General features: G+C 43.0%; 1 protein-coding gene across 1 annotated transcript; it reads left to right on the top strand.

Annotated features, from left to right (window-relative positions):
- Positions 1-20: 20 nt before the first annotated feature.
- RAD51AP1 (RAD51 associated protein 1) lies at positions 21-6,300 on the top strand. The gene is given in 9 exon segments (XM_066319679.1): positions 21-92; positions 2,048-2,097; positions 2,347-2,473; positions 3,122-3,231; positions 3,559-3,633; positions 4,049-4,198; positions 4,834-4,980; positions 5,828-5,895; positions 5,897-6,300. Coding segments are annotated over 9 exon segments (807 nt in total). The 5' UTR covers positions 21-72; the 3' UTR covers positions 5,957-6,300.
- Positions 6,301-18,844: the final 12,544 nt, after the last annotated feature.

The following is an 18,844-nucleotide window of genomic DNA, read 5'->3' as shown; positions in this document are numbered from 1 at the left end:
CTGCGCGTCCGCGGCGGCACTTTCGGCGCTGCTCCGTGGCCATCGCGCCGGGCGGCGCCGGCGGCGGCGGGGATGGCGCGGCCGGCCAGGAGGTGCGTGTGCCGGGGCTGAGGGGCCGGCGGCTCCCCGATCCCCTCGGGCCTCTCGGGGATTCCAGGGTGGCCCCTTTCCCTTCCAGCGGAGCGGTCGTGATCAGCGGCCACGGCGCCGTGTTAGAGGCCTGGCAGTAGTGATGTTCCCCGGAGTTCTGTCGTAGAATGGTTTGGGTTGGGACTTTCAAAACCATCCAGTTCTAACCCCCTGCTATGGACAGGGACGCTTTCCACTCTCCGGGTTGCTGGGAGCCCATCCAGCTTAGGCCTTGCACACTGCCAGGGATGGGGCAGCCACAGCTGCTCTGGAAAACCTGTGCCAGGGCTTCTACATCCTCACAGAGAAGAATTTTTTCCTAACTGTTTCCTAATCCAGTCTAAACCTGCTGTCTGTCAGTGTGAAGCCACTGCCCCTTGTCCTGTCACTCCAGGCCCTTGTCCAGAGTCTCTCTCCATCTTTCCTGTGGGCTCCCCTCAGGCACTGCAAGGCCACAATGAGGTCACCCCAAAGCCTTCTCCTCTCCAGGCTGAGCAATCCCAATTCCCTCAGCCTTTCCTCCCAGCAGAGCTGCTCCATCCCTGTGATGCCCTTGGTGTCCCTGCTCTGGGCTGGCTCCAGCAGCTCCCTGTCCTCGTGCTGGGATCCTAGAGCTGGAGGCAGTCCTGCAGGGGGGTAACACTGGGCCCAGTGTTGTTTAAATTGCACATCCGTGGCTTGGGTAAAGGGATCGGTGTCTTATCAGCAGTTCACAGATGACACAAAGCTGGGAGGAGTGGCCGATAGATACCCCAGAGTGCTGTGCAGCCCTCCAGAGGAACCTAGGTCGGGTTGCAGAGATGAGCAGAGAGGAAGTGTCTAAAATTCAACGAAAGCCAGTGCAGCATTCTGAACATGGGAAGGCATAGCCCCATGCACCAGCACGGGCTGGGGGTGACCTGCTGGCCAGCAGCTCTGCTGAGAAGGACCTGGGTGTCCTGGTGGACAACAGGCTCTCCATGAGCCAGCAGTGCCCTGGGGGACAGGAAGGCCAATGGAATCCTGGGGTGCACTGGGAAGAGCAGTGCCAGCAGGTCAGGGAGTGATCCTGCCCCTCTGCCCAGCCCTGGGAGGCACATCTGGAGAGCTGTGTCCAGCCCTGGGCTCCTCAGCACAGGAGGGACAGGGAGCTCCTGGAGCGGGGCCAGCGCAGGCTGCAGAGATGATTTAGGGCCCGGAGCATCTCTGACAGGGAAAGGCTGAGGGAGCTGGGGCTGTCCAGCCTCGAGAGGAGCCCCAGCTGAGAGGGGCCCTCAGCCCTGGGTGTCCCTGTGAGCAGGGAGGGCTCCGAGCAGGGCCCAGGCTCTGCTCCGGGGGCCCAGCAATGGCACCAGAGGAACGGGCAGGGACTGAGCCCAGGAGGTTCCACCTGGACATGGGGCAGAACTTCTGTCCTGGGCAGTGACCGAGCCCTGAACAGATTGTCCAGAGAGAGTGTGAAGTCTTTTTGAAAAAAACTCTACAGCCTATTCCTAATAATCCATTGTGTACAGTTGCACTGGTTATAGGTTTATCTCTGCTCTCTGTACCCAGGGAATGGCTGGAGCTGTGCCCTGGGAGGGTTAGATTGGACATCAGGAAAAGATTCTTATCCCAGAGTGTGGTGGAGCACTGGAGCAGGGAATGGACATGGCCCCAAGGCTGTCAGAGCTTCAGGAGCGTTTGGACAGCACTCTCAGGGATGCACAGGGTGGGATTGGTGGGGTGTCCTGAGCAGCGCCAGGAGCTGAACAGGATGATCCTTGTGGATTCCTTCCAACTCATGGAAAATCCACGATTCTGTGGTTCTGTCCACCTGAACATACATTGTTTTTTCCCTTGTAAAACACTATTTACCCAAAACTGTTACCAAATCAAGATGCTCAGTCAGGAGGGATTAATCGTGGGGGTTTTTTGTTTTGGTTTTTTTTTCCCACAGGAACAAGAAAGTGGTTGATTATTCTCAGTTTGGGGATTTGGAAGATGATGGTAAGTGGGATATTCTTGTACATCAAGAATTTGAAATCACTGCGTCTTACATAAAAGCACATGTAAAAGAGGGTCTGTTGAATTTTCCTTTTAAATACATTTAAGGACAGTGTAGTTATAGTTGTGTTCTTTCAAAATAGGATTGATTTCCAGGAAAGGTTATGTTGATATATTTTCAGTGTGCAATCAAAATTGCGAAATTTAAGAATGTAGGAAATCTCATGAGAGCTTGTTGCTGTTTCCCAACAGATGAAGACTTTGCACCTTCAAGCAAAAAATCCAGAACACAGCTCAAGGAGTCAAAGAAAGAGAAAAAAGAGAAGCCAAAAAAGCCTAAAGAAGTGACTCCATCACAGGCACAGACACTTAATAAGAGGTAAGAAATGTTGTGGTAAACTCTGTGTAAAACTGGATTTCAATGAGAATATTTGGGTTTGTTTTCCCCTAGAATTTTAAGCTGAGAACAAACAACTAATACATGACTGTAATAAAGATTTTAAGCCTTACTGATTGATGCACCTTCAAATAACTCGAAAAATTCTGAGTTTCTTAGAGACTCCTAAACCAGAGAAATATAAAGACAAGTTTGATTCCTTCCAAAAGAACATATTTAAAGGAAGATATGAAGATTGAATGTCAATGCAAAAGAGAAATCTAATTTTTATTAGCAGTTGTGTCTAAATATTACGTTTTGGTGTGTCATTTCAAGCAAAGGCAATCACTGTTTTTTCCTGTAGTAATGTCAGTTAATAGCTCATATATAGATATATGTATCTACATATATGCACATACACACTGTTTGCAATCATGATGCTTTAAAGTATAGAGTACTTTAAAAATTAGTGTGTTTCGTCTAAATAATTTCAAAATGTAATATTTGTTATACAATATGTTATAAATAATGTATTGAAATCTTAATCTCTTCACAAGTATCTCAATTTTAAAGAGTTTACTGAGCCAGGAATAGTTCTATAACACTCATATAATTGTTTTATTATTTAACATGTTGGCATTTTTTCCCCAGGTTATCCTTGGATGACAAACTTTATAAAAGAGATTTGGAAGTTGCCTTAGCCTTATCTGTCAAAGAAAAATCTGCAAATCCTCAAGAAGTGCAAAATTCAGAAGAACAAGGTTGCTTTACAGTTCCATTCAACACTATTTATATGCAGTGAATTTGAACATGGCAATTTTCTTTACACTGAAATAGGTTGAAAATCATATTTTATTTCAAGATGTCATAACAAGAGAGAGTTTCTAGGTATTGCCTGTTTTCTTATGTTCTTGGGTTGTTTTTTTTTTTTCTGTAAGAGAAGTAACTCTTCTATAAGATCTTACGAGTGTATACTTGGATTAGAGACAGATAAAAAACTTCAGCTATTTTAATTTCTTAATATTTTTTACTTTTTATAATGTGTTTTTGTATAGTAATATTACATTTTTTCCTGGGTCTGAAAACAGGTAAGAATAATGAATCAGAAAATACACAGAGGAGATCCCCTTTTTCCAGCTGCAGTGTAGACAGTGAACTTTTAGGTAAGTTGTTCTCACAGTCTTTTCACAGAAAGCATTTAAGTAGCTTATCTCTTCTTTGTTTCCATTGGTTTCTTATTTTGTTGTTGATATGGAAAAAAAAATCTTAAATAAAGGTTGAAGGATGTGTCAATTCGTTCATTAAAAATTTGGTCCAGTCTTAAAATGAGCAAACCTGTGGATTGTTGAATTTTCGGTCTTCTTTTTGTTAGCCTGATTACAGATAAATGTTGATAAATTTGACAATGAGAAAATACAATGAGAAGCACATGAAAACAAGTGCCAGTGGTATGTTTCTGAATAGGATAACTTCATATCACCAAAATGAACTCTGGGGACTCAAATACCAAATTATTTTAGAGGAAGAGAATGGATTTACTGTGAATTTGAGCTGATTGAACCACTTTCTGTTTTGTAGGTGTCAATCAGGTTATGGATGATGATGTACCTGAGGGTGATGGAAGGCAAAGAACAGCAGCAACCAGAGCTCCAGCACAGCACAAGTCATTGGTGGTTGCCAGTGATGACAGAGCCCATGAAATTGATTCTGAGCCAGAGTCTGTACCCAGTAAGTTCTCTACTAAAACTCTCTTTAGATATGCTTTGGATGTAATGCCTTACATTTAGTTTGGATTTTTAGTGAAATTTTTGCTGCTTTTTCTGCATTTTCCCTTACTCACCCCTTACTGAAGCATTATCTCCTCATACTCATGACATCTCATTTGCACTTTCACACTAAATTTACACACTGGAACTTACTCACTCCCAAACCAGCAAAATGTCACTGCTTCTCTACATTTGTATGTCAGGAGAAATTCCTTCTGCCCTTGTTGTCGGGGAAGGTTTAATCTCTTTAAAGATCATCTGTTCATTTTTCCAATTGTTTTCTGGAGTTTGTGTGAAAACAGTGACTCTGGAGTAGTATGAGGTGTTGGAGCTTTCACTGTTGGCTTTGTTTTAGCTTATTTTAAAAAGCAAGTAGCTCTCTTCTTTCCTTCCTGTGACTGTCGTCTTTTGGAAGAGCAAGCTGCATCCATGTCTGTCATTCCCTAACAGGCAAGGTGTCTGGGTAAATATTTACTGGTTCAAAATGGGACAGTCTAGTACCATCCTCATTATTTCTGCTGTGCAGTGATCTGTCATCTTAAGTGAGGATTCTCTGCTAAAGAGCATCTTTCTAAAGTAATTTTTTTCCCATCTCAGCATCACCTATAGTTTCTCCTTCCTGGATAAGGGAACACAACTCTGAGCCAAGGCAGAAGGTGATGTCCAGTCCCTCAGAAGCAGCTGGGAGGCCTCTGCATGCATCAAGTCCTGTCACAGACAGAAAGCCTAAATGGACACCACCAGGTATGGCTGAGGCTGCAGCTATAGACACATGACTTAAGCTGACTTAAACTTTAGCAGTCTTTCCTAAAAGCAAGCAAAAAGATAAACTATTCCAGGAAAATGCTTGCCTTTATATACATTTTATAAAGATTTTCTTCAGAGAGACTTAAAAAGAGAGAAAGGAAGAAAAGCTATATCTATGCTTCTTTTATAGCATTATCCTTAATTCCTTTATCTGCGTGGGCTTATAAAATATTTTCCACACTGTGGACAGAGCTTAATGAAAAGATCCTTTCGTGTCCATTCTCTCTTATTTAGAGCTTTCTTATCTCTGGTATGTGCTAATTATTATCCATTCTAACAAAAAATACTAAAAAAATCTGGAGTATTTAGCTACTCTAATAAAGCAAATGCTTAAAAGCTTTATTTTCTCAAGGAGTTGACGTATGTTGCTGCCTTGACTTCCTGATTATTTTGATTTCTCTTCATATGTACTCTTCTTTTCTGTACATGGGGTCTTTCTCTGTTTGGCTCCTTTCCCTCAAGTCCTAGCTTCCCCATTACAGCTGTGTTCAGTGTTTCTCTGTGGACGTGCCTGAAAACGCCCAGGACACTGGGAACAGTTGCCCAGTGCAGCTGCAGTGGTGACTGGGTAATTAACCTGTGCACCATTCCTGCTGCACTGGCTCCCAGAGGGAGGAATCCTTGGGGAGGGATTTCTATGTGCCTCTGTGATTCAGACCTTTTTCACTCTTTTCAGAATGCTTCTTTTGTCCTGCTAGGAAAATTACTAGAAGACAAGAGTCATATGATATGTTTTTCCCTTTAAACTTCTAATACCTTCTTTTTGTTTTAAAATCATCCCCAGCTCCATCAGGAAGCAGTAATGCCTCTGCGAAACGTGTTCCTGTTAAGTCACCTACTCACTGCCTTAGACCTTGGCCTCTCCAGGCTGGCAAGAGTCAAACCTCTCCATCCCAGTGCTACTAGCAGGTAATGGTCAATGACAAAGTGCCACACAGAGGAAAAGACTGTGGAAAGGGCTTTGCTGATAAACAGAAGGTGGGCAGCATCCTGGAATCATCCATTTTGGAGGACTCTTGTTATGGATGTGTCTGATGTTAGTTTTTATTCTGCTACTTGCTAGGCATCTTTAATTGCTACTGAATAATAATGTTATTTAACCAAAGTGGCATCTGGGCCACCAGCTTTTTGATGTATTATATTTAGAGATGTTGTTCTTGATAATTTTAATTCTTTAATATCTAAACTCCTGGCATTAACATAGTCTATATAGCACTATGGCAATATGGATAACCAGGGAAATGTTTTTTAGAATGTTGTGTTTTTAAAAAAAACCCTAAAATAAAACTCTTGTAATATCTCACTGTATTCCTTGAATATATTAATTTTGAAGGTCACTTTAATTGTTGGTTGCAGTCTGGCAGATACTTTTGGCTGTGTATGCTCTTACTGGAATTAGTCAGGCTCAGAAAATGAAGAATTTCCTCGGAGCTCCTGGGGCTTCACTGAGGAGCATGATACCATGCTAAGGTAGGGAGTTTTGTAAAGCAATGCAGTGATTGTTACTGATTAGTGAAAACTGAGCTTTTACTAATCCACAGTGTTGGTAATTTCCTATCTAAACCTATTGATTACAGAGGATGGCAGCAGATCCATTTCTCATGTAATTACTCATGAATCAGGGATGCATTAACAAAGGAGTATATAGACTCATGGAATGGCTGAGTTGGAAGGGATCTTAAAGCTGATCAAGTTCCAGCCCTCTGCTATGGGCAGGGACACCTTCCACTATGTGAGATCCTCAGAGCCCCATTCAGCCTGGCCTTGGACACTGCCAGGGATGGGGCAGCCCACAGCTGCTCTGGACAACCTGTGCAGGGCCTCACCACCCCTCACAGGGGACAATTTCTTCTCATGTCCAATCTAAACCTTCCTCTTGTCCGTATGACGAACCATTCCCCCTTGTCCTGTCACTCCAAGGCGCCTTGTCAAGTCTCTTCTCGCCTCTTTTCCTGTGGCTTCCCCTTCAGGCACTGCACGGCCACAATGAGGTCACCCCAAAGCCTTCTCCTCTCCAGGCTGAGCAATCCCAATTCCCTCAGCCTTTCCTCCCAGCAGAGCTGCTCCATCCCTGTGATGCCCTGGTGTCCCTGCTCTGGGCTGGCTCCAGCAGCTCCCTGTCCTTCCTGTGCTGGCCCAGGGCTGGATGCAGCCCTGCAGGGGGGTCTCAGCAGAGTGGGGCAGAGGGGCAGAATCCCCTCTCCCTGCTGCCCTGGGCTCTGGGCACACTCGGCTGGGCAGGGCCGGCTCTCACCCACAGCACTCCCAAGTCCTGCCAGGGCTGCTCTGGATCTGTTTATCCCCAGCCTGGATTGACCCAGGGGCTGTTCTGATCCAGGTTGCAGCACCAGCACGCAGTTTTGTTAAACCCCATGAGATCCCATGGGCCACTTCTAGAGCCTGTCCAGGGCCCTCTGGAACGTCTCATCTTTCGGGTGGTACCTTAACCTTTGCAAACCTTCTGTTAATGGTTCCACTGATTCTTTTGCAGATTGGTTGTCTGTTTGCTTCTTGATGCATTATCAATCAGGTTATTGTAAGGCAAAGATCACTGCTCCAGCTTTCATTATTTCTGAAGAAAATAGAATTTAGTTTTGATTCAGAACTCCTAAGGGTGTGATATTTTCCTTCTGTAATTCAAAAGGTCCAAAACCTTAATTTCCCAAGCCATATATGGTTATTCTCAGATATTCCTGTTAATATAAAAATCTGTATTTTAAAGTGGCTAAATAATAAAGATGTATCTTAATGCTTATTCAGCGACATGGGATTTAATAAGGAAAACAAATCTTTCCTTTTCTTTTTCTAATAGAAACAAAAATGCCCAAAATGCCATTTCCTGAGATCAGCTGCAGCAGGAATTCCATAAAATGCTTTTAATTTCCAACAGAGGGGCTTGAGGGTAATTTGCTCTAGGAAGATAAATTTATTCTGCCTTTCATGTCAAATCACTTTTCTTGTGCCAGCTTTAATTAACCAGCCGACTTGAAGCGTATCAGTGCAAGCCACAAAGATGAAAACAGGATGTTACCACTTCTGGTGACCCTCTGTACAAAACCCTGTTCTTTGCATTTAAAAACACTTTGTCCTGCTGCTTACAATGAATTTCTGGTCTGTCTCCACTCAGGTGTGATATTGTTGTCTTGAGAGGAAGCCAAAAGCTGTGATAAAAAAAAAGAACTTTTTGTTGGTCGAGGCTGTTTCTGTTGTGCTGAATCTGTCCTCACACCCCCAATATACAACACTTGTGTACATTTAAATGAAGACTTGGAGCATTGTTTTGTGGGGGGTTTTTTTTTGTTGTTTTTTTTTGTTGTTGTTGTTGTTTGGTTGTTGTTTGGGTTTTTGGTGTTTTTTTTGTTTGTTTGTTTGTTTTGTTGTTGTGGTTGAATGTAACTCAAAAATTAAAGGTTAGTTTTTTCTAGCCTCAGCTGGGAAAGAGCAATGGAAAGACCTTAACTGGCCTTGAGTGTAGAAGAGTCTACATGGTCCTTAGTGTATTAAAGCTCTGTTGAATGCTCAGGCATCTCAATGCCTTCACCAAATTCTTCTTCATACTTTTCATTCTTTTTCAGCCCTTGGGGACTCTTACAATACTCCAATGTAAAAAGAAATCATGGGAATAGAACTGATTGAAACCCAGATGATATTATCTGCTTGGTGATAGACCATATATAGAAGCCAAAGATGACAGATTCTGTTTGCCTCCTTGAACAGATTGAGGATTACTTGGGTGTTTTATTTTTTTTTTTACCTCCAGTAAGTCTGTGTAAATCTGCTTTCATTTTATTATCTTTGTAGGATTTATTAAGGTGAAGATTCTAAAGGGTGTTTAAAATCAGGCAGTTCTTTCCGAAATACCTTGTGAAGCCTATCCCAGCATAAAGGTTAGTAGATAGGTGCATATTTTTTAGAATGTTAGAAGTCTGTAGCTGTAGGAGAAGGGAATGCAGGTGACCTTGTCCCTGATGAGTAACAGCTATGTTAATTATCCAATACAGCCTCACCCCTGATGAGTCACAGCTATCCAATAAAGATAAGTGTGATAAAAGGGACTAGGTTAGCTGCTGAGAGGAGAATCATCATGGAAGATTGTGAATGTGAGGATGAAGAAGAAGGATCCTGAGGGGAGAGAATCATTGCTGTGAGGTCAGTCTGGGTCTGCAGTTAGAGCCTGTTGTTGGATCCTGCAGTCACAGTCTAGCTGGGTAAAAGCCTGCATCAGAGTCTGCAAACTCATACCTGCAGTCATAGTTCAGCAGGGAATCACCAGCAGTCAGAGGCTGCAAAGGAAACCTACAGGAGGAGCTTGGTGCAGCCAGAGTCTGGGAATAGTTGGAGTCAGGATGGCTGAGCTGTAAAGGGGAAATAAACCAGGACCCTTTCCATGCTGTGATAAACAAGAAGCCTGTGTCTTGGCTCGTTGCTGCCTTCTAACAAGAGGACTGCTGCAACATGTAGCTATGTACGAAGTCGACATTAGGGGGCATAATAACATCAAGTTATTATTCCAGTGCAGTAGAGCTATGTGGCTATCACTCGTGTTTGCATATCAAAGGGTCAGATGATAAGTGTGAGCAAAATATCAAAAAATAGAAAAACAGAAAGGAATTTAATAAGCCTTAACCTTCTTAACTTTTATCAAGTACTATCAACAACACAGCCTCACTCTAATGCATTTTCACAGGTCAGTGACTTATAATGTTAGTAGGTATTTTTTGCATTATTTAATTCAGTTATAAGCTTTAACATACAGTTCTTTTCCAGATGTTTGCTATAATTTTTCTTGCGTAAGTTAGCCCTTCCCTGGGTAAAAAATGTTGATTTTTTTTCACTCAGTTTGTGAGTGGGGTTCAGAGTCTCTGTCACTATTTCATAGGAACAGAGTTGCCTGTAAGTCAAAATAATGTAAGAATGAGCAAATCTTATACAGCCCTGGGAGGCACATCTGGAGAGCTGTGTCCAGCCCTGGGCTCCTCAGCACAGGAGGGACAGGGAGCTCCTGGAGCGGGGCCAGCGCAGGCTGCAGAGATGATTTAGGGCCCGCAGCATCTCTGACAGGGAAAGGCTGAGGGAGCTGGGGCTGTCCAGCCTCGAGAGGAGCCCCAGCTGAGAGGGGCCCTCAGCCCTGGGTGTCCCTGTGAGCAGGGAGGGCTCCGAGCAGGGCCCAGGCTCTGCTCCGGGGGCCAGCAATGGCACCAGAGGAACGGGCAGGGACTGAGCCCAGGAGGTTCCACCTGGACATGGGGCAGAACTTCTGTCCTGGGCAGTGACCGAGCTGAACAGATTGTCCAGAGAGGATGGAGTCTCCTCACTGGGGATATTCCTGAACTGTGTGGGCACAATCCTGTGCTGGGATGACCCTGCTGAAACAGGGTGTGACAAGGTGGTCCCTTCTAGCCTTATCCTTTTTTTCTGTCATTTGCCCAGCATATCTAAGTCAGGAAAAGTAGTGCATTTAGGACAACAAAAATTAGAAGAACTACATAGATCCCAGAAGATGGAGGCAGAAATGGAACTTTCCCAGTAACTTAGAATGCTGTGGTGCTTTCATATTGAATTGTATTGCAGATAGGCAGCAGTTGGCCAGTTTTCAGGAAGAACTTATTCACAGAAAGAGTGATTGGACATTGGAAAGGGCTGTGCAGGAAGGTGGTGGAGTCACTGTCTCTGTGAGTGGTGGTGAGGCCCTGGCACAGGTTTCCCAGAGAAGCTGTGGCTGCCCCATCCCTTGAAGTGTCCAAGGCCAGGCTGGGGCAGGGCCTGAGGAATCTGGGATAGTGGCAGGTGTCCCTGCCCATGGTGGGGGAGTAGAACTGGATGATATTTAAGGACCCCTTCAGCCCAAACCCTTCTATGAGTGTTATGATGAACCTTCTGTGTTCTCACACATGGATACAGCATTTTAGTACCCAGCACCATCCACACAGGAAAGATTTTCTTTATAATATGCAATCTAAACCTCCTCCCTTTCAATTTTAAGCCTTTCCCACTTGTCCTGTCACTCCATGTTCTTGTAAATGATCTGATCATATATAGAAGTCCTGCAATGATTTTAGGTAGAACTCAATTCCCTTGTAAAAAATGTTCCCTTGGCTGTGGAGATGTAGCCATGAAGCTACAGGTTTTGGGAAGGCAGGCCAGCTGCTTTGCTTGAGGGAAAGATCATAAGTGAAACCCTTTTAAGCTCATTTTCCTGCCACGTGGATGGGTTCTGGTGCTCCCACCCATTCCACCTGCACTTCCACCTGCACAAAGCCTATTCTAGGAAGGTTCAATCTTGCCCATAAATCAAAGGCAGATGAGATATATTTACCCAGAGTTGGCTGCAGTTAGGCTACCTGCAGAGCTGCTGCAAATGTGGAGAGCTGCCGAAGATCCTGGGAACATTCAACCAGCAAGAAAGATACGTAACACTGAATAGTTTGGGAGTGATTGTTTTAAGAAGAATCATGGCCAGTAGGAGATGTTTTTTCCACCTCTGCTGTAGTGGGGGTGTTGTATGGAAAACAGTCTGATTCTCCTCATCCATCACCTTTGTGCTCTGTACCTTCATTAGCCCCAGTGAGGTTGCAATAATAAATGATAATAGAGAACACATTCCCTGTTGAGCCATGTCCCCTTTGGAGCTTGTCTGAGATCTGCTCCTCCTTCCCCTTTCCTCATTTGCTTCGATTCATCTTTCTTGCCAAAGAAATTTGGAGGCAGATTTTTCCAGCTGCTCCCAAAAGAGTGGGGAAGTGTGTTATTGAAGTTGATGGGAAGCATTCTGTCCTCCACACATCACAGCCTGTTCGTAAGTGGGAACACTGCCTAACTCCCAAATTTTCATCCATATCTTCCAGAGACACATTACCCAGCACATACTGCAGTAGCTCCTCTACACAGAAGAAATGAAGAGTCTACAGAGGAAAAAATTGATTTATGATCAAATTTTGCATTTTTTAACATGTGATATGTTTGATTACTGTCCTGATGATGACATTAGTTTGCAGGGAGGTCTTACACAGGATGTAAAGTGAGTATTGTTATGCAAAGAGTGAGATGAGGCTGTGGTAACATACCTGAAAACACAGGGTCGGTATGGTGAGAGTGACACTGCAATATCATTGTCACAGAATTGTTTAGATTTGAAGCCACTGCTTCAGATCCTCTACTTTAATTATTCTTTGTACAATAATGTGTATGAAGCAGTTCTCCTTTGGAGTCTCCCTGATATTCTGAGAATTTATAATGCATATTAGCAGAGTACTATTAAAATTTTCTACAAATAATAGGAAAGTTCTTTTAATAAATATATATTTTTCATGAAACACCACTGAGGGATGATTTCTGACAAATTCCTCCTCCCCAAAGAGAAAGTGAGGCATAATATGTAGTTGAAATCTACTATTTAATTAATGACGGCAATACACGTGTGCCAGGCATGGACTTCTTGGCCCATTTATTGTCAATATATTGAGATTTCCATATTAAAATTCAGTGTATGCAGATACTGAGATAGATACCTAAAGAGTGAGTCCTGTGGGGTGGCTGGGAGTGTTTAGCCTGGAGAGAAGGAAGCCAAGCATGTTATTCAATACATATCTGAGCACACAGCATGTGAAATGCAGACAGCAGCTGAATCCTTGGGGTTTCCAATACTCTCCTCTGGTTGGGGGTGGGAAGAAGTGGACAGCAGTGAGTCACTGCACCAGTCATGCACCTGCATTCCTGAAATGCTCAACAGCCTGCAGCATTCCTGAAAACTGGCTTTTGTCCTGTACAGCTAAATGTACATCTTGCAAGAGCTAAAAGTAGATTCCAGCAGAAGGCCATCCAACCTCCCTAAACAAAATCCCTGGGCTTCACATACAGCCCTTGCAAGAGCAGAACCATTCAAAACACTTAGAGCTGGTATAGAGGAAAGCTTCACAGGGATAGCTCTGGAAGCTGCATCTTGTCTTTTCATGTTTCCATGTAATAAATAGATTTGGGTTTAATTCTGTTCAAAAACCTATGGATGGTACTGTCCTTATATATATTTTTAGTAGGAGCCATGTAATTGCCATTGTAATGCCTGAGGTTATAAGTGAAGTGAGGTTTGGAGAGAGAGGTGATTTCTTTCATGAGCCACAAAATGCTGGGAAGCCACAGGCTTACATCTTTTTTCAGTTGTTGTTATTGTGTTGTTTGGTTGATTTTTTTTCCCCTTTTTTCTGGTAACAATTAGACAGTTCACTTACAGACCTGAAGTTCATTCCTGTATTTATCCACTTGTCCTGACTACATTTGTCATATGCCTTTTCTATTAGATGGTTCACTGGCACTTTCACATCAAACTGGTTTTCCTCCTGTGGGGAAAAGCTGAGGGAATTGGGATTGCTCAGCCTGGAGAGGAGAAGGCTTTGGAGTGACCTCATTGTGGCCTTGCAGTGCCTGAAGGGAGCCTGCAGGAAAGATGGAGAGAGACTCTTGACAAGGGCCTGGAGTGACAGGACAAGGGGAAAGGCTTCACACTGACAGAGAGCAGATTTAGATTGGATATGAGGAAGAAATTGTCCCCTGTGAAGGTGGTGAGGCCTGGCACAGGGTGCCCAGAGGAGCTGTGGCTGCTCTATCCCTGAAAGAGTTCAAGGCCAGGTTGGATGGGGCTTGAAGCAACCTGGGATAGTGGCAGGTGTCCCTGCCCATGTCAGAGGGGTGGAGTAGATGATCTTTTACGGTCCCTTCCAACCCAGGCCAATCTACATGCCATGATTAAAAAAGAAAAGCTGATTTAAAGATTTCTTTTATGTGTTTATTTCTGTTTTTTGTTTTTGTTTGTTGTTTGCTTGTTTGCTTTTTTAATTCCAAATCCACTGTGGCTTTATTGTTTCAAGGCTGGCATTGCGCCTCTTTTTTTTTTTAAACTCTGTGGGGGTTTTTTTCACTTTAGTAGAATTTGTGTCTGCAATTTTGTCTATTTTTTAATATTAATTGCTTTATCATTCTCATAAGAAGAGTAAAGAAAATAAGGAACTGAGACTAAGCATTAGATACTTCCCCATGGAGTCTGTCAGGAATACTTGAATAAAAGACAGCCGAGGTCAGTTCCTTTAATATTCCAAGCTGAGGCTGCTCCAGCTGCAAGCATTTTGCTGCTGGAATATCTAAGGAGTCTATAGAGGATTAGATGCAGAGACAGGACTACCTAGAAATGCTCATTTCAACATTGTCAAGGGTTCAGTGCTAAGAGGAAGTTGTGGTGCCAAAGGGCACAGCTGAGATTCTCACTGGGAATTACCTTGTTTGCCTCATAGACTCGTTCCACATTCAGATCAGATGACTAAGTTGCAGCTGTGCCTTTGACACAAGATAAAACAGAAGGAAGGAAGAAAAGCAGATGAGGCACCCCAAGGGATGAGTTTGCAATGCTGCTCAGCCTAATTGACAAACATGTTGTGCTGGGTGTAAAGTCCTCAAAGATTTCATAGAGCATCAGCTTCTCAGTTCAGCTAAAATCGGTTTGTGTCATTGCTAGGGAACACGATAAAAACCTGGGACTTGATTCCAACCAGCTCACCCTAAAAATCATCAATCAGACCAGGTTTTTATTCACAGAGGGGCACAGGTTGGATCAGATTAACTGCAGTGTCAGGTTTAAATCACAAAGAGAACTATTTAATGGAGACAGATTTAAAACACAGGGCTTTGTCGTTGTGGGAAAAGCAGGAAAGGAGCAATGAAAGCTGCTGTGATTTCAGTTTCTTCAGTAACTCTTGTTTACAAGTGAGAAGAAATAAAAGAGTCCAGCCTAAGGTAATAATGGTTGGCATTTTTTATTGTTTGATGTACAAATGTTTGTATTAGGTTGTGACATACCTGTTGTGAGGAACTGGAAATAAGTAGAAAGAAGATAGTTTGGTCTGTTGTATCATCTGTCATCAATTCCATATGATGTTTTATTCCATTAACCATTATTTAAATTTCTTTGGAGAAGTAGAATTAAGATGTATGATTCTTGAGACTGTCCTGTGCAGAGCTTCAGTGATGCTTGTGGGTCCATTCCAGCTCAGGATGCTCTATGAATCTATGATTTTATGATGGCAATTTTTAATGAAAGCAGTATCATTACCATTGCTGCAAAGGTAAGAAATTAACAATTTTAAATTACAGGGATATCTTACAGATTTCTCATAAATAGTAAGCAAATAATTAATTTATAGAATCTCAGAGTACATAGAGGTCTGCAAAAGATTTCAAACTGAAAAAGATTTTCACAACTAGGTTTAAGTGAAAGGCTTGTAGTATATTAATAAATATATGTATATCATAGACAGCTGGTCTATTTTTCATTTTAGAGGGGAAAAATGCTCTTTAGAAATACTTACGGTGAGTTGCATTACTCTGAAACCAAATGTCTTACCTTTTTTTTTATAATGTGTTTCTAAGCTTAGAACTGACATTTGATGCTTTTGTTTGAAGTGACTTTCTGGAGAAAAATCGCTATGAATGGTCACTCATTGCTGAGGTACTGATTTCATACAGTGTAACCCTCTGAAGTGATGAGGCTGGGGAATGATTTCCCTGGTTTTCCTCCTCAGAAGCATTATTTAGGAAGCATATCTGAATAGACAGGTGAATGTGTGATGTCAATAGGATTTGGGGAGGTTTTTAGGAGATATAGGAGGGGCTACACAAGCTCTGGAGGCCTTGGTCTCCTATATCGCCTCCAGCTTCCACTTCAGCAGCACAGGGATAACATTCACCTGCAAATGGGTAGAAACAGATGTAGCTCTTTCTTAAAGGGAAGTTTTACAAAGCTTTCAGAGCTTGACAAACAAGCCAAAAATCCTTTTCCATGGTGATAATGAGCTTACCAGGGCCAGAGAGGGGATTGTCCCACTCTGCTCTGGGCTGGGGGTCCACACCTTGAATACTGTGTGTGGTTTTGGGTGCTACAATAAGAAAGATGTAAAGCTGCTAGAGTGTGTCCAAAGGAGGGACATGGAGATGGTCAAGGTCAGAAGGGGAAGCCACACAAGGAGCAGCTGCGGGCATTTGGTCTGTTCAGCTGGAGAAGAGGAAACTGAGGTCAGAGCTCACAGCAGTTATGCAGCTTCCTCAGGAGGGAAGAGGAGGGGCAGGTCCTGAGCTATGCTCTGTGTGACCAGGGACAGGACCTCAGGGAATGGCTGGAGCTGTGTCAGCGGAGGGTTAGGGTGGATATCAGGAAAAGGTTCTTCCCCAGATGGTGCTGGGGCTCTGAACAGGCTCCCCAGGGAATGGTCACAGCCCCAAGGCTGCCAGAGCTCCAGGAATGTTTGGACGGCGCTCTCAGGGATGCACAGGGTGGGATTGTTAGGACATCTGTGCAGGGCCAGGAGTTGGGCTGGATGATTCTTGTGGGTGCCTTCCAGCTCAAGATATTCTATGATAGATTTACCTATTAAATTTGGGGGTTTTATGTGCCTATGAATTTTCAACTTATCTAGATCTACATTCTTCTGTGCACCCCACTTGATTTAAATCAACTTATCTGGTTCATGTCCAACTCCTGCTTCTCATGTGATTCCTCTTCAGTTTGTGAGTCCAGGAATAACCATATTTTCTGTTCTTGGAATAGTCCTGAGAACAGATTGATGCATTAGAGAAATCAGTTGGAGCACTGATTTCTGGGCTGTCATTTCTTTGCCCAGTCTGTTTTCTAGAAATTATGATGTTGCTGAGGTCCTTTTGGCTTTATACAGTGAGAGAGCTGTTTGGAAAATCCTCATGTCCCCAAATTTTATTTGAATTCAGTCAAGTACACTTACTCAGATGTTAGGAATTATCTCAAAAGGTTCTAGCGATTATGTCCTTAGCAACACAGTGCCGTAATTCTCTCCTATGTAAAACTGAATTCATGATTCTTATCCAGCTTTTGAGCACATTTAGAACAAACAGCATTGTAATTTTTTTTTCTGTTTTCTAGGAGAAGGAGCAGATCTTAACTGTGATAGGAATTGTTAATAAACTTTAAAGAGCTAATTTACTAGCAATTTATTTAAATGTTACAATCTTGAGTTTATAATATCCCAAGCTTGTGCACTCTTCGGTGGAAGAAACATTCTAAAGGAGCCAGAACCCATGACTGGCTTTTCTATTTCTATCAGACTTGGACTGATTGGTTAATCTGGTGGGTTCTTTGCCCAAGTATATGTATGCAAAACCTTAAATCACCCATTCCCTTTGCACTGATTTTGCAAAAGGCAAAAAGCATACTTCCTATGCATTATTAGAGCAAATAGAGCAGGAGTGGTTTAAGAAGCTTTCTGTCAATACCACTCACATTGGGAATTTGGTATTTATCTTCCCTGGTTCAGCCTGCAGTGGCAGCATTGGATGTTCCCTGTGGCACTACTCAAGCCTGGATTGGTGCTACAGCACAGCACTGAGACAAGGCTCAGTTCATTGTTCCTCTGTGCTTTTTGCCCTCACTCGATCAGGAAGACTGAAGTGCAGGAGTAGCAGAATAAATGCTATAAAGAGTAGAATTAATCTAATCTAATTCTAGGGATGTAAAAGTTTGGGATATCTAGTCTACATTATTGGAACAGGCTCCTTCTCAAGACAAGGCAATAAAAAGATGGGGAGGGCTTCCACAGAAAAATTTTTTACCTTGAATGTTTAGCTAAGATGGAATGAATCCTCTTCCCACTCCATGATGCATGGAGTTTTGTTTGCAGGGAAAGCTCTTTGATTTCCTTTACCACTAATACTATTCCACTTCATGGAGATGTTGCCAAACGTACAAATTTGTTAAAGATGTTGTGTGTGTGATGATCACAGGCAGCAATCACATCCATAAGGAATTATGTACTATTGCACTTAGCTCCATTAGTTAAATGTCTTTTCAGGAGTGGGTAATTTAAAAAAGTAGTTACAAAGATCATAAATCTTTCCTTCAAACTTAAAAAAGCTCCCTTGAAATTTATAGCTGAAACATTTTATGTACTGCTTTTTACTTCAGTGTAGCAGGACTGAAATTTAGTAAGAATCCTGGCAAGTTTCTCTTGCTTTGAGAGTATTGTTGAGAAATGGAGGAGAAAAACTACATTCAATATTTTATGTCATCAAAAATTAGTTTTTCCTCTTCAGATAATACAAAAGAATGATCCTGAAGGTTGTTTTTCCTGTGTGACTTATCACAGCAAATTTGAATATGTTTACAAGAATGTAATAAAATGAGGAGGAGAGAAAACATTGCAAAGGAAGGAAGTAAAGAAAATAAAGTAGATGTTCTTCTAAATGGGGGATGGCTGAAACATGGCAGATCTGTATTCCACTCTTTCTATGGAGGCTATCTTGGGGCTGCTAATGGAGAGAGACTATTGACAAGGGCCTGGAGTGACAGGACAAGGGGGAATGGATTCCCACTGAGGCTTTAGATGGTTTTGGGAAGAAATTCTTTGCTGTGAAAGGGGTGAGGCCCTGGCACAAGTTGCCCAGAGAAGCTGTGGCTGCCCCATCCCTGGCAGTGTTCAGGGCCAGGTTGGACAAGGCTTGGAGCAACCTGGGATAGTGGAAGGTGTCCCTGCCCATGGTAGGGGGTTGGAACGAGATGGGCTTTAAGGTCCCTTCCAACCCCAGCCATTCTAGGACTCCATGATCTACATGCCTTCCCTGCTGGCACGACAGCCTGAGTGATTATATGGTGAAAAAATTCTCTTGCACATGAGGTTTATAATACTGGGGAGGATTTGTTGCTTAGAGGGTTGCCAAGCCTGGATGAATGGAAAATTGGGAGTGATGGAAGTGGGGGAAACGTGCCTTTTAGGAAGATGCAGCCCAGCAATTA

This window comes from Sylvia atricapilla, chromosome 5 (assembly GCF_009819655.1).
Source record: "Sylvia atricapilla isolate bSylAtr1 chromosome 5, bSylAtr1.pri, whole genome shotgun sequence".
Lineage (NCBI taxonomy): Eukaryota > Metazoa > Chordata > Aves > Passeriformes > Sylviidae > Sylvia > Sylvia atricapilla.
Note: the sequence above shows the minus strand (reverse complement) of the source record. Positions and strands in the feature narration are given on the sequence as shown.